This window comes from Myxocyprinus asiaticus, chromosome 41 (genome assembly GCF_019703515.2).
Source record: "Myxocyprinus asiaticus isolate MX2 ecotype Aquarium Trade chromosome 41, UBuf_Myxa_2, whole genome shotgun sequence".
Lineage (NCBI taxonomy): Eukaryota > Metazoa > Chordata > Actinopteri > Cypriniformes > Catostomidae > Myxocyprinus > Myxocyprinus asiaticus.
Genome location: NC_059384.1, coordinates 15,780,200 through 15,804,784, shown reverse-complemented (window position 1 = coordinate 15,804,784; position 24,585 = coordinate 15,780,200). Strand labels below are relative to the sequence as shown.

General features: G+C 37.5%; 2 protein-coding genes across 2 annotated transcripts in view; both read right to left on the bottom strand.

Moving 5' to 3' along the window:
- flt1 (fms related receptor tyrosine kinase 1) overlaps nucleotides 1-440 on the bottom strand; it is a 35,179-nt gene extending 34,739 nt beyond the window's left edge. Inside the window, exon 1 of the mRNA XM_051682186.1 lies at nucleotides 39-440. Within this exon, the coding sequence (XP_051538146.1) occupies nucleotides 39-102 (64 nt within the window). The 5' untranslated portion in view covers nucleotides 103-440. The remainder of the gene's footprint in view (nucleotides 1-38) is intronic.
- Nucleotides 441-2,634: 2,194 nt separating this feature from the next.
- LOC127431991 (suppressor of tumorigenicity 14 protein homolog) lies at nucleotides 2,635-22,177 on the bottom strand. The gene is given in 20 exon segments (XM_051682703.1): nucleotides 2,635-3,085; nucleotides 3,174-3,310; nucleotides 5,383-5,654; nucleotides 6,053-6,236; nucleotides 6,759-6,878; nucleotides 7,484-7,597; nucleotides 7,824-7,928; nucleotides 8,017-8,121; nucleotides 9,829-9,962; nucleotides 10,357-10,466; nucleotides 10,637-10,734; nucleotides 10,833-10,975; nucleotides 13,679-13,898; nucleotides 14,306-14,422; nucleotides 14,798-14,988; nucleotides 15,849-15,916; nucleotides 17,927-18,054; nucleotides 19,745-19,934; nucleotides 21,954-22,109; nucleotides 22,112-22,177. Coding segments are annotated over 20 exon segments (2,826 nt in total). The 3' UTR covers nucleotides 2,635-2,917.
- Nucleotides 22,178-24,585: the final 2,408 nt, after the last annotated feature.

Genomic DNA, 24,585 nt, shown 5'->3' with positions numbered 1-24,585 from the left:
CATATTGTTAAATGAGTGACACTGTGCATAACACTTACCTTTAGCCAGAACTCGCCCTGACAGTCCAAATATCATCACAAATAACAGGCCGATATCGAACATTCTCTTGGTCTTGCTTGAGGGCCCTTGCTTGGAGGTGAACACCTATAAATGCAAACCCTGCAGATCCAACAGACTACTCCAGAGAAACAATTCACCTCACAACATCAAACTCCTCAAACGCCGGTTTCACGTGGACTACAATCAACTTGAGCTTTGTCCACAGTATATAAACTCTTGATGCAGAGGGACCACGCTTGAATTCCACACTTAAACTCTTGCCCATTATGATAGTGGGCTGGGATTTATTCGTTTCCCACAGCCGCCGGAGCTTCCGTGACGCTTATTGACACACCCATTCCGCGCGACTTACGTGACCTATACAAGGGCCCAATGTACTCTACTGCTGCAGTGTCTCTCCTGTACTTCCTCAGTCATGTAATGAATAAACCAGCTTAATGCAGTATATCCAACAATGTGTGACGATATCTCCCCCTTGCAATCCTTGAAAGCAGAAAAAAAACTGAGGTTTCTTTCAAAGAGACTATAGTAGGAAAAGAGCTATCAATGAAGAACAATGGACATTTTGATTATGCAGCTTAAATACTGCCCTCTAACGATGCAAATAAGATCAATCGGACCTATAGGCTATAAATAATAGGGTAACACTTTACAATAAGGTTGTATTTGTTGACATAAGTTACATTTCAAAATGAACTAACAATGAACAATTCTTTATCAGCACTTACTAATCTTAAAGGACATACTGTATAGACTACATTAAAAAAAAAAAGAAAAAAGTTGCATATGTTAACATTATTTAAAGGGTTAGTTCATCCAAAAATGAAAATTCTCTCATCATTTACTCACCCTCATGTCATCCCAGATGTGTATGACTTTCTTAATTCTGCTGAACACAAACAAATATTTTTAGAAGAACATTTCAGCTCTTAAGGTCCATACAATGCAAGTGAATAGGTACCAACATTTTGAAGCTCCAAAAAGCATATAAAGGCAGTTTTGAAGTTATCCATAAGACTCCAGTGGTTAAATCTATGTCTTCAGAAGTGGTTTAAGAAGTGTGGGTGAGAAACAGATCAATATTAAAGTTCTTTTTAACTATAAATTCTCCTTCCTGCCCAGTAGGTGGCGATGTGCACGAAGACTGAATCGCCAAAAACGAAAGAAGAATATGGAAGTGAAAGTGAAGAATTTATAGTACAAAAGGACTTAAATATTGATCTGTTTCTCACACACACCTATCATATAGTTTCTGAAGACATGGATTTAACCACTGGAGTCTTATGTTTAACTTTAAAGCTCCCTTTATGTGCTTGTGGCGCTTCAAATTTTAAATCGCCATTTACATGCATTGTATGGATCTACAGAGCTGAAATATTCTCCTAAAAATTTTCATTTGTGTTCAGCAGAAGAAAGTAAGTCACACATCTGGGATGGCAAGAGAATTTACATTTTCTGGGTGAACTGCTCCTTTAATATATTATGAACAAACAACAACTAGAAATAACTGTTTAATAGTATCATTATAAATTAACATTTACCATGATGAAGAAATGCTGAAAAATTAGTTTGTTCACTGATCGTTCATGATACCTTGCAAAATAATGGAAATACAAGTCAGTAGCCTAATTAACAGAAAATAAATAATTACAAACATTTAGAAGATTAAATGTTTTTTAAAGGGTGCAAGGCAATTAAAAAGTTTTTCATAAATCATAATACACATCGTCATCTATATATTACTAACAATTATGTTGTCAGGACCTCAGAAAGGAAAATGTTCTTGAGGATTGACACGGAAGAACAAAGCCATTAATTATACCACCGTAGCAAGGAATTCTGGACCCCCTTAATGTATATTGTTCTGGGCCCCTTTCATATTAAAAAATACAGTTTAAAATTTGTTGTGGGCCCCTAGAATCATTATCACCTTTTACCCCATTATCTATGGCCCTGCCTGAACTAAATGAATGGAACTGTAAGTACAAAAATCACAAAGTGAAAGTAATGTAGCACCTCTTTTAATATAGTTCTAATTTTCACATGTCTAATATAAAGTATCAACAATTTCTCAGTTTTTACATTTACATCTTATTGTCGGGAATACAGAACATAACGTTTGCATAACTAAGGAGTACTGAGGAGTAAGTTGTAGTGTCAAATCACGACCAGTAGAGGGACCAGTCATAAGGTCTGGCATTGCTTTTTCCTGCTGAGTGAAAGTGCTCCATGGCCAACAAGCATTTGTGAAAAAAACAACAACAAAAAAAAAACAAATACATTGACTAAAATTAATCTTGTTCATATTTTTTTGACATGCAATCAATTTCACAGTTGGACAAATTTGAAATGGACAATGTGGTATAGGGTTTAAATAATCCTAAAACAATAATAAAACATCAAAATAATTACATTAACATGAATAAATGAATGAAAGCTAATATTTAGTCACTCAAGTCACTGTATGCAAATAATACAATTGATCTCGCTGAGAGAACTCTTTCCACTGCAAATAATGAAAGATGTGTACCTCTTCAACTTGCTTGTTAAAATCTCTACTCTAGTAGTCCACTGTCAAGGCCTTATAGTGTTGGTCTGTGGGTGGCAGAACTTAAGTTTTGGGGCATAAAGTATCACAGTGGGAAGTGAAGTTGCTAAAGGCCGTGGACGAAGGTTTCATACGCTGAGCAACAGGATTTGACAGAAAACTGCTCCCAATGCAGAGGTGTTCAAGTTTGCTGTGTGTCTGGGCACCATGAGAGCTGGGCAGGTGCCACTTGGTCACACACAACTGAGAGCGGGCAAATTAAAATGATACCCATTCTCTGGTGTGTATACGTGCGGGTGTGCGTGCTCTTCACACCTGGCCTTTCGTCTGCTGGTGAATCCAGTCTGTGAACTTAATGACGCGTGTGTAAACTCCAGGCCGGTTCTGTCGGGCGCAGCCCTCACCCCAACTCACAATGCCTGCTAGAAACCACCTCCGCCCACGTTCCAGACACACCAGGGGTCCCCCAGAGTCTCCCTGTGTGAACACAGATGTAAATACATAAAAAAGTCACATGCCGGCACATATACAAACATACAGAAACCCAGACCACATCCACACTCACTTGACAAGCATCCACTCCTCCCTGAATGTTCCCGGCGCAAAGCATTCTGGGAGTGACTGCATCGTCGTACATTTTATTGCAAGTGTTGTGACTGATGATGTTAACTGTTGCCTCCTGCAGCAATGTGGCCAACTCACCTGAAATCAGAACTCTGAAGGATTCAGTCGAGAAAAACGCATTTAAAGTCAGTGTGAAATGGTGTTTGCAACAGATCTGAGTACAATTATTGCTAATGAAACAGGATACTCAACGATGTAGGGTGGAACTTGATTTTATCTATTGGGAGTTAATTGGGTTTTGAAAAGTGGGTGTTACATACCAAAATCAAGCCAGGTGGATGGGTTGAAAAATAAGAGGGATTAATGTCAGCCGAAGGGAGAATAGTTTCAGAGGTGGAGTAAGTTATTGCATTTAAATGCAAAATTAGGAAGACAACATTTTTTTTCTTTTGGAATAACAAGCACAGATGCATTGCGCACAATAAGACCGGAAATATGTATAAAGAAAGTAAATAGGGTCAATTTACATTTCAAGATGAGTTATGTTTCCAAATTTGCCCTTACTTCCAGTGGTGTAGTAGTGTCTGAAGAGGTGGGCATACTGTGAATTTATGAATTTATGTATGTAAATGTATAGGTCTTATTAATGTTCCTTTCATTAGGCTACTATGAAAATTACTCTAATTAATAAACGAATACATACATAATACGCAATAAACTGTTAAGCATTGTATAGCTTATATGAGTGTATTAATGTTCACGTTAACACGTTATCATTTATTACCTTTATACATAGCCTACGTAAGAATGAATGGTTATTTGTTTTATTCATGTACTATGCGCTTTTCTGTGTATAGTGAAATTGTTTTCCTACTTAGAAATATAAATCGAAATGATTTGATATCACAAGAAAAAGGCACCACCGACAGCAGTAAAAGGCAAAAAAAAAAACAAAAACAAAAAAAAGACATTTGATATAATTACAGTACACAGTTGTCCAGCATCTGCAAAGAGCATCAAAAACTAGCACAGGTGCAATAACATACAGTCTTTTCACAAAGTCTAACTGCATAAGTTAAAGTTAAATGTATATATATATTTCTGTTTAGCAGGGAAATAAATTTACTGCGCAAATTATGGTTACTACTCTGGAAATGTCCTGCCCCTTCCTGAAACGGAAAATATGATTGGTTAGAAAATATTAAATTCCATCTGAAATGAACGTTCTGATTGGTGGATCAGCTTAGTCGTACTGTCTGTCTTGCCTGTGCCATCAGTTTACTGATGTTTCTACAATAAATTCTAGAACACATGTTTCTGTTCATACACTCACTTTATCGTGTGGCAGCAGTGCAATGCATAAAATCATGCAGATATGGGTCAGGAGCTTCAGTTAATGTTTACATCAACCATCAGAATGGGGAAAAATGATTTTGACCATGACATAATTGTTGGTGCCAGATGTGCTGGTTTGAGTATTCCTGTAACCGCTGATCTCCTGGGATTTTCACGCACAACATTCTGTAGAGTTTACTCAGAATGGTGCCAAAAACAAAAAACATCAAGTGAGCCGCAGTTCTGCGGACAGAAATGCCTTGTTGATGAGAGAGGTCAACAGAGAATGACCAGACTGGTTCAAGCTGACAGAAAGGCTACGGTAACTCAGATAACCACTCTGTTCAATTATAGTAAGCAGAATAGTATATCAGAATGCACATCACATCTACACTTTAGGCGGATGGGCTACAACAGCAGAAGACCACGTCAGGCACTTTATTAGGACCATAGTGCTCCTAATAAAGTGCTCAATGGGTGTAGATAGCTCTCTGTGTACTTTCCACATATATTTTAGAATTTCAAAATATTTTTCCAGAATCATTTCTTATGTACTGTTTAACCAAGATCACCATGGCAAATATAAAAACCAGCCAAACACAGATTGCATTAACATGTAGCATATCCAATGTGTGACTTTCCCATTCCATAGGGTACAAAGAGGTATTTTTTCAGTGGGTGTGAAAATATTTAAATATCTACAGTGAATGCATTTGTTTTGTCTTTAGTCAGCTTATGAATCATCTTCTGCAAGAGAGAGAAAGTGGGTGGTGGTGTCAGTTTTCAGTTGCTATTGAACAATAACCACTTGTTTGTTCAGAAAATGTACATATTTCAACAGTTTGTCTTCAGAAGTAAATAATCAAGGACCTTACCCTCCTCTGACAGAACCCCCCATCCCGTGACAAAGCAGCTGGTTCCAGAAGTAAAGGCATGAGAGGAAGCAGGCACACAGACTGGCTGTATCAACTCATTGAAAAAGACGGGGGCACTCAGTTCTAGAAGGGCGATGTCATAGTCGGAGGTGAATTGGTCATATTGAGAGTGCAAGACGATACGTCGGATCTGTCTGGTGGCTGCTGCATTGCTGACCGAGTTCATTACACGCATACCCATGTACGCCCTCCACGATCGTGCATCAGAATACCTGCCAATAAATGGGCAAATACTTTATACCTGGAGCGTCCAATATTTTAGAATCAAATCAAATACTGCCACTTTGTTTTATTTTCTAGTGCAATGATAATCGTCAGGCCCAGATCTAGAACGGTTACATTAAGGGAGCAATAACATGTAACGGAGGGGCGTTGAAAGGGGGTGGTTGGGGTGCGTGTGTCTATTCAGTTCCAGCACATTTAGTAAGGGTTAGCGCCATGACAATACAGTTTAACCATTTGCTTCACTTGTGCTTGTGGGGTGGGGCGGTGGGGGGCATAGGGATAATTTGAGGGCACCTCCCTAGATCCGGCTCTGATAATCGTGCATTTTTAAGTGCAGCTTAAATTGTTTTTGGGGCCACTTTATGTACAAGACAGAACCCCTTACTTGATTGCATCCGAGTCCTGGAAGCAGTGAGCTGCAGAGACAAGCCAACGGCTGCCCACCAGAGAAGCTCCACACACGTGGCCATAGCGCTCCATTTGAAGGCTGACCTGCCATGGCCATGAGCCGGCCTGGGCATCTGTTCCACCCACAATCTTCGCCCTCTTTCTGGGTCGTGTGCCACAACCTAGCACAACATTTATATGACTTGTGCAAGTTAATGAAAGTTGAAATTCCAATCATTTGAAGACTTTTGCTTTTATACATTTTTGTGCTTTCATAATCTTAATCATTCATAAAACACAAATGTAACTGTCTCTATAACAATTTTTAAGTTTAAAAAGGGAAATTTAACATGTGCTTAATGAAACATGAGAAACATTTCATGAGAAAGGCTTGCTGCAGACATGTATGCACTCTCAGTTCTCTGCAGCATCATCTGCATTCTCTGCCAAGGGACCAGAAATATGCTGAATTATCCTAGTTTTAATTAATAAGAAAGAATATTTAACACTTCTACCTATGTGTATAAAAAAGAAAACATATCACTACCGCATATACATTTTTTTTTTATTGATGTCTATGTAGAATTTTAATCTGTGACATCTAAGCTATGACATCACATTAGGCTGTTGCATTTCTGATGTCATAGAGAGCTGAGAGTGCATGTCTGCAGCCAAACTCTATAGCTTTTTATGAGTGCACTCACCACAGCGCAACTCATCTGAGCCATCTTTGCAGTCTTTGATGCCGTCACACTCCGGATTGATCTTATTTAAGCATTTTCCATTGGTACATTTGAAGGAGGAGGGAGAGCATCCTTTCTGAACTACAAAAGACCAGACATCCATAGTATTCTACATCATTGCTAAAATACCAGTTTAACTACAAGACATTGTTTAAGTCCAAATGATAAAAGAACGTACAAATTTAAGACACAGGCTAACAGCCTTTATGATCGTGCAATTACTGTACATGTTTGTTTGTCATGACATTTAAAAATTTAAACTATTTGCAGCATCCCCCATAGAGTAACATGTTACAATATAGTCTAAAAAAAGCTGCAAGAAATGGAGGAATATATGCCTTATAAGGTAGCTCTTCTAACATATTCATACATTGGTTGTTTAGAAAACTGACATAAAAATTTATGGACAGTTCACATGACGTGTCTTCAACATAAAATGTACTTAAAAATAAAAGTATTTTAAGCATGATTTTTTACAATTATTTTATAATTACCATGCATGCAATTTTAATTGAGAGAATTTTTATACTTTTAGATTTGTACTATACACTCTCCTTATTCATTCATATAAATTGTAACCTAAAATTATGATGTTAAGTTCATATCATATCCATGTTATTTGTTAACTACCTATATGCATGGCAAGTTGAGAATAAAAAACATAAAGGTAAAGTGGTATTACTCACATGCTCTTGTGCAATTGAGTTCATCGCTGCGGTCTTTGCAGTCCACAATTCCATCACACACCGAGGCTTTGGGGAGGCAGATTTTGTTTGGGCACATGAGGTAGCATTTACCCCCTAGCAGGTGGACAAATTATTATCAAAAAACACAAAGAAATTAGCTTATCAAAACTCACAGGTGTATACACACACACCAGATCATAGGCAGATCTTACCACAAACTCTGTCCAGGCATTTTATTTAACAGGCATCTCTGATTATGGGTGAACGAGGGAAAAGAGCAATTATTCTGCATTGGTATTAAGTCTTAATAAGCCGTCATAGGATAAAAGCACACACTTACCACAGTTCGTTTCTTCACTACTGTCACTACATGGGAACTGGGTGTTACACTGGCTGTGTGGTCTGCACTGTCCATTACACAACACTTCTCCTGGTTTACATGTGTCTGAGTGGAAGAGCAAAGCAGAACAGGGTTATTTAAGATAAATAAAATGGATGTCAAGAAAGCATATAAAGTGTATGCAATGACTTACTGCATTTTGCCTCATCTCGTCCATCAGAACAGTCTTTGTCTCCATCACACACCTTCCTCAGAGGAATACACTTCCCATCTCCACATCGAAACTGCCTCGGACAGGCTGGTATAAGAGAATAAGCGGGCTTACTACTGACTAGATGTGTAAATATTTGCTCTGACAGTGATTAGGTCAGATTAATATTCTTTACTAAATGATGCAATGCAACATGCAAACTGAAATTTGGTCATTATTTGGTGTGTCGGCCAATATCAAAAATTTAAAAATGGCAGTCACAACTCGCTGGCTCTTTTGTGCAGATTTTATTTTAATTACAAAATGAATCCAAACAAGACAATCAAAAGGAAATACAATAAAAAAACTGCAAACTTAACACTTCGTGTTAAGAACTGATATGATAAATTCATATTAATATGAAATAATAATCTAAAAATATTAGAGCTGTCAAAATTAACGCGTTAACGCATGCGATTAATTAAAAGTTTGATGCATTAATTTTCCTTAATTTTCCATAAACCAGCATTAACACTTGTTGGAGGGGTGGAACCTGTGATGTGTCCGCCCGGAGTCATTACACTGACAATACAAACACACACAACAGTGATTCAGTGTCAGTGATAAAGTGATGGGGAATGGGCCTCCAAACGTTATTTGGAGCACAAAACAAGCTATGATGGAACTTGTGACAGAAATCAAGTATTTTTTGGCCTAAGTAAGGCACCTTTTAATTACCACAGAAGCATGGCAATTCTTATCTATCACCAAAATGCAGAATGAGACGTTTTTGTCTGTAAGTGCTTTTCATGTAGCGAATCATGAATGCAGCTACATGATTGCTGTAACAAAGCGGATAGTCAGCAGCTGATTAATATTGTGGGGCATGAGAGTATAAAAAGATAAATTTAATGCCCATTACAATGAATATGCAACTTATGTGGGGACTAGTTCTTTCAATTAGTCAAACTTCCACTTAGACTTTGGGGAATGTTTAAAGTTACTTGAATTGGTGATATTTTAGTGCATTTCTATCTTAATACTGTGGAAGGCTTTTTTTTGGAAAATGTTAATAAAGTATTTTCTGGATACATATTGTTTTGTTTTCTTTCCTAAGAAGGAAATAAATGCATTTTGACAGGAAAAAAGTATATTTAGAGTCAAATTTCAGCACTTTCAAATTCTGCGATTAATCACAATTAACTACTAAAAATTATGAGATTAATCATGATTAAAAAATTAAATCAACTGACAGCACTAAAAATATATTAATATTAAATAATAATATTAAACAAGAAGACACATATAATATTAATAAGACAAAAAATATTTCACAATGGCTCCAACATTTGGTTTATGATGTTTTGGTCCGATTTATAATTTCTTAAAAAATAATATATATATGCTAAAGACACAAATCCAACACGCCTGAGCCAAGTACATTCAGGATCTGGCCTTCTTTCTGGATTTTTTTATTTTTATGAAAATAGATCAAGAATTGTAATTTGAATAAGAAATGAATGTGTAATACCTGGGTATTATTATAATAATTCTAATTGATTTTTAAATTCTGTAATTGATGCATTGTATTTTTATTGTCACAAAACAATTGCATGTGTCTTTACTTTTAATGGACCAGAAACATCAGATATTACTAACAGAGATAAATATAGGAACATATGCATCAACACACAAACCTACCACACAACTCAAAACCATTAAACAGGGACTTATTAAAACAATACACAATCAAGTCACACAGAATAAAAGACCAAACTTTGACATACTTTTCTAGGGACTGCACAAAGAACTCACCACTTTCAGGAGAGAAGACTCTGTAGATAAGGTAAAAGCCTTTATGAGTCAAAGACTCATCCGAGTGAAAATGTAACAGGACGGGAGAAGAGTAAATTCTTTTTCTGCTACTGTCACCAATCGGGTTACAGAGTCTGTAGAGGGGCAAGACATATCATACACACACATCATATGCACATACAGACAAGTACACAAATGTATTTGCAGCTCAGCAGAAAACTCTGAACTGTAAAGCAGAATTACAGTAATACCACTTCTGACGGGCAAGTGATTTCATAATATTCTGTCAACTGAAAACCTAGAATAATATATAGAATATAACCTAGAACTTTCTTGTGACAGAGCAGGAAATGTAAACACCAGAACACTATGTCCCACAGTACTGAATGTCCTAGATTACCCTATTTCACCCTGGGTTTCTCATATGATGGAACATTTACCTAGTGCACCTCGACCGACAACTCCTAGACATAAGTGTAAGTAAGCTGCTTTCACTAGTAATCAGCAATTGAAAGAAGTTACACTCACTTGACGCCACCTATTTCCAGCCAGTCTTTTTCACAGGTGCTAGATGAAGGTGAATCCTGAATGTCCAGCATCACAATGGTCACAGATAAAAGGTATCCCGGCAACGGAGCCTACAAGAGAAACCAGACTCTCAAAGGTTGCATTCTTACACAAAGCTGCTGCCCACCCTGCAGTCCCCAGCTCAAAGAAGTAGCATCCCAGGCCTCTGAATAGGATTCATAGGGCATGCATGCTAACACTGGAGAGGAGACTCATGGGAAAGCCTTTAGCCTCAACTCACCCTGATTTTCCAGTTACAGTCCACATTTGGAGGGTAGTAGGCTGGGTAGTAAGGGGAGGTCACTGTGCCATTCCATGCAGAGAGGAAACCGCCACATTCTGTAGACACATTGACACAGAGGCAAATAATTTGTAACATTTAAGCAGAATAGTGACTAAAAGGATTTATGTCTTATGCTGACCACTAATTCACACACCTGTTTTGGGTATGGCCTGAAAATAGGCTTTGAAGATGGCCCCTTGCCTCTGTCGACTGAAAGAAAAAGTGACAAGCATGACGTTTCCAGACGACGTCAGTTTCATTACAGGGGATGTTCCTGATATTGGCAGACCACACCATCTGGGAAGACGAGAGATGACATTTGATGTTAATATCATCGCTTAATAGGACTATGATGAAAGGAATTAACCCAAAAAACAATATTTTAAGATTACAAATACATTTCCATTACTTTCAATGATCTTTACAGTCATCTGTGACTGCTGCATAAAGAGTTTTAAAAATCATTCAACTTCAGACCAATTTCTTTAATGAATCATTGACCAATTTGTGAAACAGTTCAACCAATTCATTGAAAAGTATCGACTCAAAATATAATTTGACTCACATCACTGTGACATGAGGGCTAGTTTTACTCTACACACAAGCAATATCTAGCCAATTAAATATTTAAGAGCAAAGCATAACCACAAATATGTAAATGAACAACTTTTAAAATGTATTAATTTCCATGACTTTTCCAGGGAAAACACAATTTTAAAATTCACAACGTTTTCCAAGACTTTGGGAAGCCTGTTCAAAACATTTTACTGTTGGTGAAAAAGCAACAGAAAGAATAGTTAAATTCATAACACCAAACCAAGACCAGGGTAGGATTGCACCAGCTGTGCGTAAGGTCTCACGTAAGTTGGGACGTAAAGTTCACACTAGTAGACTTAGTAACTACTAGTTACTAGTTTGTAACTAAGTCGGTGCTTAATTTGGTTGCACCACCTGTTCTTAAAGCAAGACTTAACTAGTAGGTCGTAAGCTCTCCATAAAGTAATGCGTAACTGGATAATATGATGTTTACCTGTATTGATCCAATAAACAGCCTTCATATTTGTACACAGAAGTGTTAAAAAGCCATGAACTTCAATTTGATCTTGTTACGGTTGATGTTCAAACCTTGTTTGTTCACGTAACTGTCAGCTGTAATAAATTATAATCTCATTAAAGTACAATATGTCATAAAAGCAGATTTGATAAATAGTATATTTGCCCTGTGTAAATAACAGGACATAGGAACTGTATCTAAAATAAATAAGGGGTGATAAATAAATACTAATACAACAGGCTGGAAAAACAGACGTTTATTCATTTTAATATCCTATATACATTTTGAATGTTGAAACTTGACACCGGGCGACGCACCCTAAAAACTGCACCGTTTGAACGGTTTCATACTGAAGAGCCCCTTAAAAGTGGTTTTTTTTCCTCTCCCGTAAATGTAAACGAGTGTAAATGTCAACATCATACTGTATGTCGAAATGATTGATGCCTGTCACGCAAAACATGAGCTCACTGACATCATACAATATCAGTCTGCTTTTTTATTCCATCCTTTACTCCTGGTCGGAGTCTTCCGTAAATATTTAGTTTATGCGTAGGGTTACGTCCTACCTAAGTTTAATGGTGCAATGCTCAAATATTTAGCAGTGCGTAAATTGTGACTTAGTGCCCATTTACGCCACAGCTAGGCTAAGTTGTAACGTACGTATAGCTGGTGCAACCAGCCCCAGGGAAATTATGCAACATTTTCAGCACATGCTAACACTTTACTGTAATGCATTAGATATCATTAACTAACAATGAACATCACATCATTTTTAAATTCTTATTTAAAAAAACTAATAAATATATTATTGTTCATTGTTAGTTCATAATGTTTTAACTAATGTTAACGTACAAAACCTTTAAAGCTGAAGTATGTAACTTTTTCAGTGTTAAAAGCCATTTATAAGTACATTTTCTCGAAAACTGTAAACACTGTGGTGCTATAAACATTCCTGGGATTGTTTTGAGCGACCCGCTTAGACCTGCCCCAACAAAGTTACTCAACCAATGATGTGAGTTGGGGGAGGGACTATCTGACTGTTTGAACAACAGCAGACCAGGGGCGTATTCGGAAAGCTGTTTTCAAAACATTGTTTATTTGAGCAATTCCATTACTTGGCGCTAGTGTCACAGAAATTACATACTTCAGCTTTAATTTTAAAAAGAGTTGGGTATATCTAGATTTATTAACATTTACAAAAAAATGATAAATGCTGTACAAGTATTGTTTATTATTAGCTCTTGTTAACTAATGGCAACTAATGTTAACATATACAACCTTATTGTAAAGTGTTACTAAACAAACCATAAAAAAAAAAACACCCCACTGAAAGACTTAAGACAGTACGAAACAACCAGCCAATCAAATATTAATAGGGGTCATGACATGCCTTTTTTTTATTATTATTATTATTTTAAAATGTTCCTTAAGGTTCACTTATAATATTAGTAACGTTTTTTGCACCAAAACAGTCATATATTTGTAAAACATGATAATTTTCCACCCTCATTCTGACCATCTTTCAGAAAAACTCAGTTTTGGTGATGCTTCTCCTTTAAGACTTGACAGTACTGTTATGATTGGCTCTCTGCTCTTGACTGACCTGCTCTCTCTTCTTGCCATCTCACTGCTCACCCCTGCTGGGCGGGGCTACGGAAGTGATTAAGGTAAAGTAGGTGTTGTTGTGTTTTTGTGGAAGCAGTCAGATGTAAATGTCTACTACAGTGTGACATCACAATGTGAAGGAAGTAGAGAATAAGTCATTTTGGCATCTTGGTTTCAACAAATGCTCTTTTTGCAGTGAGGAGGAAGTTTTGAGCTCTGAAACTTACAGTATGTTTTTTATAGTACAATGACCTCTTAAATGTCAAAAGACCAAGGAAACTTTTATTCCTCATGTCATGACCCCTTTTAACTTGCTTTTCTGAAACTGCCGTCACACTTACCTGGCAATGATCTTGTTCTGAAGCGGCAGTAAGAAGTCATAAGCAGACAGTTTGTTGGCAGAACAGCTACCTGGTGTCGCCCCTTGAAGTGTTAAGATGACGAGTTGCACAACATGGCCGGATGGCACTCGAAGCCTCCACTGATAATACGGCTTCTTTGGACTCACGAGACTGAGCGTGCGATTATTTCCATACTTAGCATACAGGTCAAAAGACATGGCTGTTAGGCAGATGGGATATATATATATATATATATATATATATATATATATATATATATATATATATATATATTTAGAATATATTAATAAATAATAATAATAAAAAATAACAATCACAATAATCATTGTTAAGTAGTTGTCATGGTAGAAAGATATACGGTAGTGATAGTACACTGCAAAACCTGCTTGGTTGAGTGTCTTGCATGCAGAGTTTACTCAGAGGATTAATGGGACATGGCCGCATCTGAATTGCCTTACCTACTTGTGGCCTGTTTTTGTTTTCTTCGCTCATAGCAGAAGATGTGTCATAGAAAATACATAAGAACTTAGTTGGCAAATCAAAGAGTCACTGTGCATAAACCATTTGAGTAAACTCAGCAGGCTTTACAGTGTATTATGATTGTACCCTGCAGCCCCAACTGCCACTTGCCACTCTGCAGTGAATTAGGATTCTTTATCTTTTCCGCCTTGTCATCAGAATCTTCATCATCATCAGCATCACCACCGTCATCTGGATTCAAACCTGAGGTTATAGAAATAAGCCTTGTTCACTGTAAGACATTTTCCTTACTTCACTGCTAAAAGGACCAGCAAAGACCAGCATAAATTCCCACACTGGTCCAAGCAGATTTACCCTGCTTTGGTGCTGGTCTAGCATGTGGACCAGTAAAGCCATGCTTTTTTACCAACATAACTTAGCTATTGAGGCTGGTTGACCAGCATGATCTTAATGGTGCTACTGGTTGACCAAGGAAGTTCCTAAAAAGCCTGGTAGGAGTTCCAGCATCTCGTGCTGGGGATCAGCTTAGAAGAAACACAACATATGCTGGTGACCAGTCAAGCAGCATATGTCAGAATTAAAAGCAAAACAGAGAGGATGATGGGAAATGTTCTTTACCCAGCAGACGCAGTGTGTCCTCGTCCTTCTCCATATAGTAGCGTTCCTCGTTCTTGCTAAAGAGGACCTTGTTGGTACCAGGCAGTCGCCGCTGCAGTCGGGCCGGGTTCACTCTCTGGAGTTCCTCAGCAATAGTGGGAGGAGCAGAGAACTTACTCCAGTAGTACACACAAAGACCTTCCACTCCTTCACTGTCATCAGGACACATGACATTTAACAAGATGGCAAAGCCTACAGTAAAACTCATTTAGCAATGCAAGCAAGCAACAGAGTTGACAAGTTGGGGCAAAATGCATGAATTAATAGATGCAAACACTCCACAAATAGTAAGTAGGGTTAGCTAACTGTGTTGAGAAATCCAGGCTGGGAACAGTTTGTAATCGAACCGTACAAAGTTGTGCTCAAGTGAAAATGCTACTGGAACCGTTAACTGTACTCAGAACCGTTCAACCCAACGGTGGGAAAGCGGTTAATGATTGTTGCATTTCTCTATCACTTTATACATACATTAAAGGGATTGTTCACACAAAGTTTTTTATTCTCTCATCATTTACTCACTTTCATGCCATTCCAGATGTGTAGAAATTTGAAGCTCCAAAAAGCACATAAAAGCAGCATAAAAGTAATCCATACAACTCCAGTGGTTAAATCTATGTCTTCTGAAGCAATATGATAGGTGTGGGTGAGAAACAGATCAATATTTCAATCTGTTTTTACTATAAATCTCCATTTTCACTTTCACATGTGAAAGTGAAAGGGGAGATTCATAGTTAAAAATGACTTAAATATTGATCTTTTCTCACCCACACCTATCATATCGCTTCTGATTCAAAGTTCTGGCCACCATTCACTTGCATTGTATGGACCTACAGAGCTGAGATATTCTTCTAAAAATCTTTGTTTGTGTTCAGCAGAAGAAAGAATGTCATACACATCTGAGATGGCATGAGGGTGAGTAAATGGTGAGAGAATTTTTATTTTTGGGTGAACTATCCTTTAAGTCCCATTGAGTAAGTATACTATGGTGTGTGTTCTTTATGTGCAGACTCACCTAAATGCACTAATTCCTGAGTGCTGGTAATACGAGCTCCATGGTGAAGAATCATACAACTCTGAGAACTTGGATCCATGGCAACAGCATGTAAACCGAAAGGAAGTAAAGAGATGGCAAAAACACAATGAAATAAAGTATGGACCCTTTTCACAGGCCATGATGACAATTTTTCAACTTAATTTAGCAACGTAAATCTAGCAACCTTTTTTATATTTTAATTGTATTTTTTTAATTATTAATGCAAATTTCTGCATAAGTCTTTGTGTCATATTACACTGGCATTTATACAAAAACAGTCAACACTGCTGTGATGGGGTTTTATATATAGCTGCTAAGGGAGTGACAGTAAATTTGGCATTTTTCTCTCTTCTGACTGCCATAACCTATATTTTTTTCCTCTTTTGGAAAGTTGTGGAAACGTAAGTGTTTGTTTTTTTTACTGTTGAAAAAAATAATACTATATGCCATTGTATTCCACGTACCTCTATAGAAGTTAACCCCACTATAGTTTACTTCACCGTTCCAAACTCAGAAATGTGAAAAGGGTCCATTACGGTGACAAACATCATTCAGCATTCTATTTCTGTTCAGTTCACTGTTCTATTCTGCACTCTGTAAACAAACCAGTGATAACATCTACCAAGGTCACAAAATTTCTGCCTGTTCTTTTCTTGTTGTATATACAGTATTTTAAAACATCCCAGTGACATCACTTCCGAGAAAGGCGTGACATCACTGAAGAAGGTGAGACATCAGTGGCCCGGGTGAGACCTGCAGCCTTGGCACAAAAGTGCTGTTCTTGTGCAATTGGCTTTGAGCAACAAGAGCTTTGGGTAACAACAGCGCCATTGTCTGGGGCTCAGTGTCATACTGAAGAGCTGGATGGAAGGGGTGGGCAGTGGGTTTAGACTAACTTTTATACACAAGGGCACACACTTGCAGCACATCCCTTCTCTCATTCAGTCACTGTTACACAAGATTACAGGTACAACACAGGTCATGTTTAGGCAAATTAGAGCATTTAGTTTGATGAAAAGCTATGCTTGGCTAGTTCTGCTCCCAAAACAAAGCCTCTATTCTACCCTACAAACGTAAAATGCAGTAACTACGGCAGTAACACTGAAACTGAGAAAAATGGCTTAAAAGTTTTTGGATTGTCCAGTCACATGTGTTCTACATACACATATGGCCATGTAATGATTATGATATGTACATGAAGTTACTTCTGTGCCTAAAAGCCATGAACAATAATTTGATGCATGATCCCAAAAATTCAGATACTTTTATATTACTTTAGTTTTCACACTCAGTTTTCTGAATCTGAATCCACTGGTCATGAGACAAATCATAGTCTAAGAGACCACATTTTGACAAAATGTGTAGTTACTGCATTTTGACTCTACACTTAATGCTATGCCCAATGTTCATGCAAATGCTAACCATTCCCCTGATACTGGCACACACTGCCCCTTTTGGCCCGAGTTTCCCTGAACGCTCTCTCTCTCTCTCTCTCTCTTTCGGTGCCCTAAATCCTTACCTTCTCACTCCTCTTGCCTACTCTGTCCCCTGGTCTACCTTTCTTCTCTCCTCTGGCTGCAGCCTCTCAGCAAAAGAAATACAGAGCATCTGATTGTGTGTGAAGAAGCCCTTAAACAATGTTTTTATTGAAAGACTGCTCTTCCTCTCACTCAGCCTGCCTGGGCCCTGTCCCTCTCACAAACACTGTTCTTGTCCTCAGCCCTGAAAAGCCACGTTCCTCTGGGAGCCAGTCTCACCGCACTGCCTCACATCGAGCCGGGCTCCAGTTACAGCTGGCTTTACATTTAAGAGGGCCATGGAGTGGCCGAAGGCTCAACAGGGCCTTGCTTAGAGCCTACTTTACATTTTAAAGGGTGACAATGAGGGACGAGCACACCATTGGACCTGCAGCTCTGGTGGACTATGCGTTTGAAAGTGCCAGGGGCAAGCATCATCCTTGAGTGGTCTCTGGAGATCAGCCGCATTCCAGAGAGATCACGGAGAAACCGGCTTTGTTGCCGGGTGGCACAGAGACTCTTATGTATGTTTATGCTTACATAATGGCTTAGTGCCTGAGACTGGAGGCGGAACTGTGTAGACGACGGATCTGCCAGGTCTGGGGAGAAGCTGAGATTGGAGAACTCAATGCTTCCTCCAAGGTAGAACACTGAGGAAGATGGAGAGGCTGCAGGATCCAAAACACACGTTTCAGGAGACTAGTCAGAGATAATATGCATTCACAGAGTGTTTTACCTATTTTAAAATTCTTTAAAAAGTACTTGTTCACTTAAAAGAATATTCCGGGTTCAATACAAGTCAAGCTCAAAGGACAGCATAATGTTGATTACCAGAAAACTAATTTCAGCTTGTCCCTCATTTTATATATATATATATATATATATATATATATATATATATATATATATATATATATATATAAAAGCAGAAATCTAGGTTACAGTGAGGCATTTACAATGGAAGTGAATGGGGCCCATTTTTGGAGGGATTAAAGGAAGAAAATCAAAGCTTATTATTTTATAAAAGCACTTACATTAATTCTTCTGTTAAAACTTTTGTATTATTTGGCTTTCAATTTTATCACACTAAAATCATGTTAACACTTATAATGTTTAAGTCTTGTGGCTATACTTTTGAAACACTGAGTATTTTAATATTTACGGATTGGCCCCATTCACTTCCATTGTAAGTGCCTCACTGTAACACAGATTTTTGCCTTTTTTAAAGAAAAGGAGGGAAAAGTCTAAATTCATTTTTGTGGTAATCAACATTAAACCAATTGATTGAGCTTAACGTGTATTGAACCTAGAATATTCCTTTAAAAATGTCTTTGTATTCTAGCAAAATATCAAACCAAGTGGCACTTATTTTAAAAATATAGCATGACACTTTTAAAACAATTTTTTTTTTTTTTCAAATGATACAAATAAAACATATTTATTAAAAAAACATTTGGTTGCTAAATGTTATTGGAACATGTCCATAGTTTTTGTGATGAGCTACACCTGTGGGAACTTGAGGTGAACTAACTTCATACATCCACTAAAAATCACATTGGAATGAGTTCATTAATTAATTAATTAATTTATTTATTTATTTATTTATTTTTTCTCCCCAATATGGAATGCCCAATTCCCAATGCGCTCTAAGTCCTCATGGTGGCGTAGTGACTTGCCTCAATCCGGGTAGCGTAGGACGAATCTCAGTTGCCTCCACGTCTGAGACCGTCAATCCACGCATTTGATCATGTGGCTTGTTGAGTGCATTACCATGGAGACATAGGGCGCGTGGAGGTTTCACACTATTCACCGTGGCATCCATGCACAACTCACCATGCGCCCCACCGATAGCGAACCACATTATAGCGACCACGAGGAGGTTACCCCATGTGATTCTACCCTCCCTAGCAACCGGGCCAATTTGGTTGTTTAGGAGACCTGGCTGGAGATACTCAGCATGCCCTGGATTCGAACTCACGACTCCAGGGGTGGTAGTCAGCGTCAATACTAGCTGAGCTACCCAGGCCCCCACTCATTAATTTATTTCTGAGAAAAGATGCCACTTGGTTTGGTATTTTGTATCTAATACAATGACATGAAGACATTTTTTCATTTTTAAGTGTGACTTAAGTGTCCAAAAGTATCCTTATACATTTTGGGGCATGTCGTGTTGATAATGAAAAATCCACAACAGCTCAGTTTATAAAAATATGTCAAGCATAATAAAATAAGAACATTTACAGGCTCTCCTTGAAGAGTCTTCTACAGCCAAAGGAAAAGAGGCTTGACTAGCTTTACTGGAACATACCAAATCAGAATCTCAGCATTCCTCTACAGCAACAGAGAGTCTTAACTTACATGCAAGGAAATGGAACGTCAGTGCAATGGCAGCCGAGAGGGGCAGGAGGGGGGAGGCCCTCAGTGCCCACTTACTCCATGCCTCACAATCCGTTCTCTTGCTCGTTGGGCTCTTGATGTCAGACCCAGCCTGGGACTCGCTGTTAGTTGGGCTTGACGTCTGGGTGGGCTTTGTCACACCCAAGTCCTGCTAGACCAGAAAGCTTCCCTTAATCCTTTCAATCCAATGTCACTTGTTGTAATCTTTTTACATAAAAGAATGCAATGAACAAATACTACCTGAGCCAAAAAAATAAAATATATATATATATATATATATATATATATATATATATATATATACACACACATATATATACACACACACACATATACGTATGTGTGTGTGTGTGTGTGTGTGTGTGTGTGTGTGTACAGTATAATTATTGGGTCATTCCTACAATTCAGTGACTTTTTAGGCCACAATAGAGGTTATGGTCTCTATACCATAAGTTAATAGGCTTGTTAAAAAGAATAAATACTGAAATCATTTTAATTCATTGCATTACAATAATTTCCGCATGTCCCCAGAGCTGCACAATGTGCACATCAAACATCTTTGATAAAAATAAGTGGTAAATCAATGGATTTCTATTTTATATGATCTATTTTATATGATCCACCCAGTTATGCCATGATTCTGTGACCTTTAATTGAAGATCTATGTTATGAAATGTCATCACACACTTGAGGTGACGTCAACCATTCAGTAAAATAATGTTGGCGTTATTTGAAGTGTGAAACTCTTCTGTTTTATTTATGTTTTCGGTAACACTTTACAATAAGGTTCCATTCGTTAACATTAGTTAATGCATTAGCTATCATAAACTTACAATGAACAGTATATTTTTTACAGCATTTAGTAATCTTTGTTAATGTTAGTTAATACAAATACAGTTGTTCATTGTTAGTTCATGTTACTTCATATTGCATTAACTAATGTTAACAAATAGAACCTTATTGTAGTGTTACCATATTTTCTTGTATTTTGTAATGTTAGTCATGTGTGGTCAAGCATAACATGTCTGCTCTGCAGTGTTGGTTGTAATGTAATTACAAAGTAATTACTGTAATATAATTACTTTTCAGAAAAAAAGTAGTGTAATGCATTACATTTCAAATTCTTGTAATCAGATTGCAGTTCCTGACTTTCAGTTAAGTGAATTAATTTTAATCAGTTGGGTTACACATATTTCTAAAAAAATATTATATATGTAGAATACATTTAAAACATGAATTAAGTTAATATATACATCTGTTTGTGTTTTGTGACAGCGGAAGGGTGTGTGCATGCAAAACAAGTGTTTTAGAAAGTAAATAATGTGAATACTTTTCCAATTGTCATGGTAATGTGAGAATGTGATTACAATTTTAGAGTAGAAATTAATTTGTAATTTGTAATGAATTACTTTTTTGAGTAACTTACCCAACACTGCCACTCTGTGGGAAGATATAGGGAAAACTATTGTAATTTGAAATTTCAATATATTTATGTTAACAGAATCAGTATAGATTTACAAATATGTTAGCTACATTTTAGTCATTTTGCTTGACCTGTAGCCTATGTATATAATTTATGACATGTCCCAATGATGAAACACAAAGATATTAGCTATGTTTTATTTTTAAAAAGTTTCAAAAGACATTAAATTGCAGGAATGACCCTAATGCCTCTCTATCATCATACAACCACCTATGTGTCGCATTTAATTGGCTTCCGCCGCATCATTCTAAACATCTTTTCATTAGGAGGAAGGGGTCGCGGAACTCGGATATCCTGGTGGGATTCCCCTGTGGAGTAGCACAAAGCGTAATTTGAGGGTCCGCTTTCCCACGGCCCCTCACAGCGGTGTCAGCACTCCATCAAGAGCCGCACTTTGACAGGCACATTCATGACACGATCAACACCGACATTTCGCTCGTCTAACAATAAGAGGTTTAATTGTCGCAGTCTGAAATAAATTATGCGAATTAATGTAGGCTACACAAAAGTATGTTTTATTCAACGAGGAGGAATAAAATAAATAGCTACATTTTAAATAAAATATAATAATAAAAAATCATATGCAATGAAGAGTGACCGATTTGCTCAAAAGCGTCATCGTCGCTGTGATAAACTCGCCGCGCCCGAGATGCCTGTTCGCGCGGTGCTGATGGAAGTCTCTCCTACCTGTGCAGGTGAACCAGCGGGGGCGCAGGCTCCTGAATCAGAGACGCTGTAAACTTCGCAACTTCTGTTTTTGGGAAAAGTCCTCATGGCCCGGTCTCTTATGGCTCCGTTGCAGCGATACAGAACAATACCTTGAGCAGAGAAAATTAGCCCGGAAAACGAGCGCGATCTCTCCTTTGATATCCGGAGAAACCCGACCTGAGCGGGTCTGGCGCTGGGCGCATTCACTCTCGGTATCCCACTGTGAACAGGTGCTGCAAGGGACCCAGCATGCACCGCGGTACAAAGGGGGTACAAAGGGAGCACTATGAGAAGGTACAATCCACACAGCCATCCGTGCGACAGAAACTGTGGGCAAACTTCTCCCGTGCGCGTGTGCCATGGCCAACAATGGGCAGTCAGATGTGGCATGATTAGGGGCATCATTAAATTAATCAGGGAGAAGAATGTATCATTATACCGCTTCATCTACTGTGGATTAAAAACATCGCTGCATAGCTAAAATATTTGTTTAACCGGAGTCAGTGTGGATTACATTTTTCGCAGTTGCTTCCCTCCCGTGTCTCACGTTACGAGCCAGCGAGGCATGCAGCCTGGGAACAAAAGTGGACCCAATATCCCCGTGCGCTCCGCACTGTATTGATACTCACCGATTCCTGGGAAAGATTGGGACATTTTCCTCATTATTAGAGTCCTGAATGAGTGAGATGTGCTGGACTTGAAACTACCTGATTTATCTGTTATCATACTGGATGTGGGTTGTATTGCTTTTATTGTAAAATCATAGTATGAGATGGGATAATGCTGTAACTATATGAAAATAAATAACTTTTCCTTGCATTTTAGAGATTAGATTGTAGTAGGCCTACTGTGTTTAATATAACTAATATGTTGTAAATATTAATATCATTGTATTATATTTTATTATAATAAGGGCATCCGGTGTAAAACCTTTGCCAAGTCAAATATGCGGATCCCGGATGGCCCGCTGTGGCGAACCCTAACGGGAGCAGACGAAAGAAGAAGAAGATTATATTTTATTATAATGATATATGAATATACTTGTATGATTATATTTGTAAAGATTATAATTATATTTAACCTCATCAACTATGGTGCATTTTTGGGCTGCCGCCGGCAATTTTTCACACTCAAATTTAAAAGTTCAACATTTACACATACTGTGAACTAATTGCCTAAAATTGGTCTAATTTTTTCAGAAACAAAAGACTCCAGTTATTCATAAATAATATTGTATTATTATTTAGATACAGTCTTATGATGAATATAATTTAAATATATATATATATATATATATATTAATTTTTTTGTCCTATCTTTGTAAGCATGTAATTCTAGTTCTGGTCACTCAATATCCCTCCAGAAAGTCTAATTGTATTCCCCTAGATGGCAGCAAGAGAGAAAAATATTTTTTCCTCTATCACCTTCCTTCATGTAAGAGGCGCTCTAATGCATTTCAGCCCTCACAGATATACTCATCCATAGACATTCAGTCTAATTTTCAGTTCATGCACCACCCCCATTGTTTAATCGAGTATCTCAGCCTCTGAGTGGACTATAAGCTCAATCTAGGTGTCATTAGAAAGCTGAGATCCTCCTCTTTTGTGATGATGTATAACATTTATCAATAGTGGATAACATATATTTCCAATTATTTGTTAAGCATACTTTTCCTGCTGGACCGCATATTTTGTTCTGGACATCTAAAATATAACATTTGATTATTCACACAAGCAAGCTCACATACAAGTGAAAAATGGCTCAATTTTCAGAAAACTGCCTAAGGTGATTTGGGGCTTACAGCAGCAGTGATCGGGGCATAAAGGAGACGTTTGTATTTGATGTCTTACAGAAAACATATTTCACTTTTTGATTCTTTTGAAAATCTTTCAAACTGTGGCATTAGGGCAACAAAATAAACTGTACAGTCTTTCAGAGCTTTCATTTGATATGTGATTTGTCTGTTTAAGAGCTATTTGAAAGACTTTAAATTCACATTAATAGGTGACGCTGATTTGCGACACAAATGTTTGCAGGCCTTATTTTGTTATTTTATGTAACATAAATGCAGAAGTGATGGTTATTACGATACCCCATATGCCTGACTTCTGTATTCAGAGACTTAAACATTTTTAGCGTAAACTTTTTTGGTGATATAGCGCCCACTTTTAGACCTGCCGGCTGGTCCACAGATATCACACAAGCGAGATTTCTGTTGTTGGGTCATTCCTACAATTCAGTGACATTTCGGCTTTGAAATTGTGAAAAAATTAAATATACTTTGATGAGTATCTTAATGTTTCTTCATGAAAGGGACACGTTAAAGATGTTGTAATTCATACCGGTCAAGCTAAATTACTTTAAATATTCAGATGTCCATTTGGTTAAATGGGCAGGGTCAGCATGGAAAATAACAGGGTGGATATTTAGTGGATAAATGAGCCACTACATGGTCTGTGATTGATATCTAGATAACATATTTGTAAACTTGTATTGATGATTTAGTTTATGCTAACATAAATATATTGAAATTTTAAAATTACATAAATTTTCCCTATATCTTCCCATATCGGGGTGGGCATGTTATGCATGACTAACATAACTTATTAAA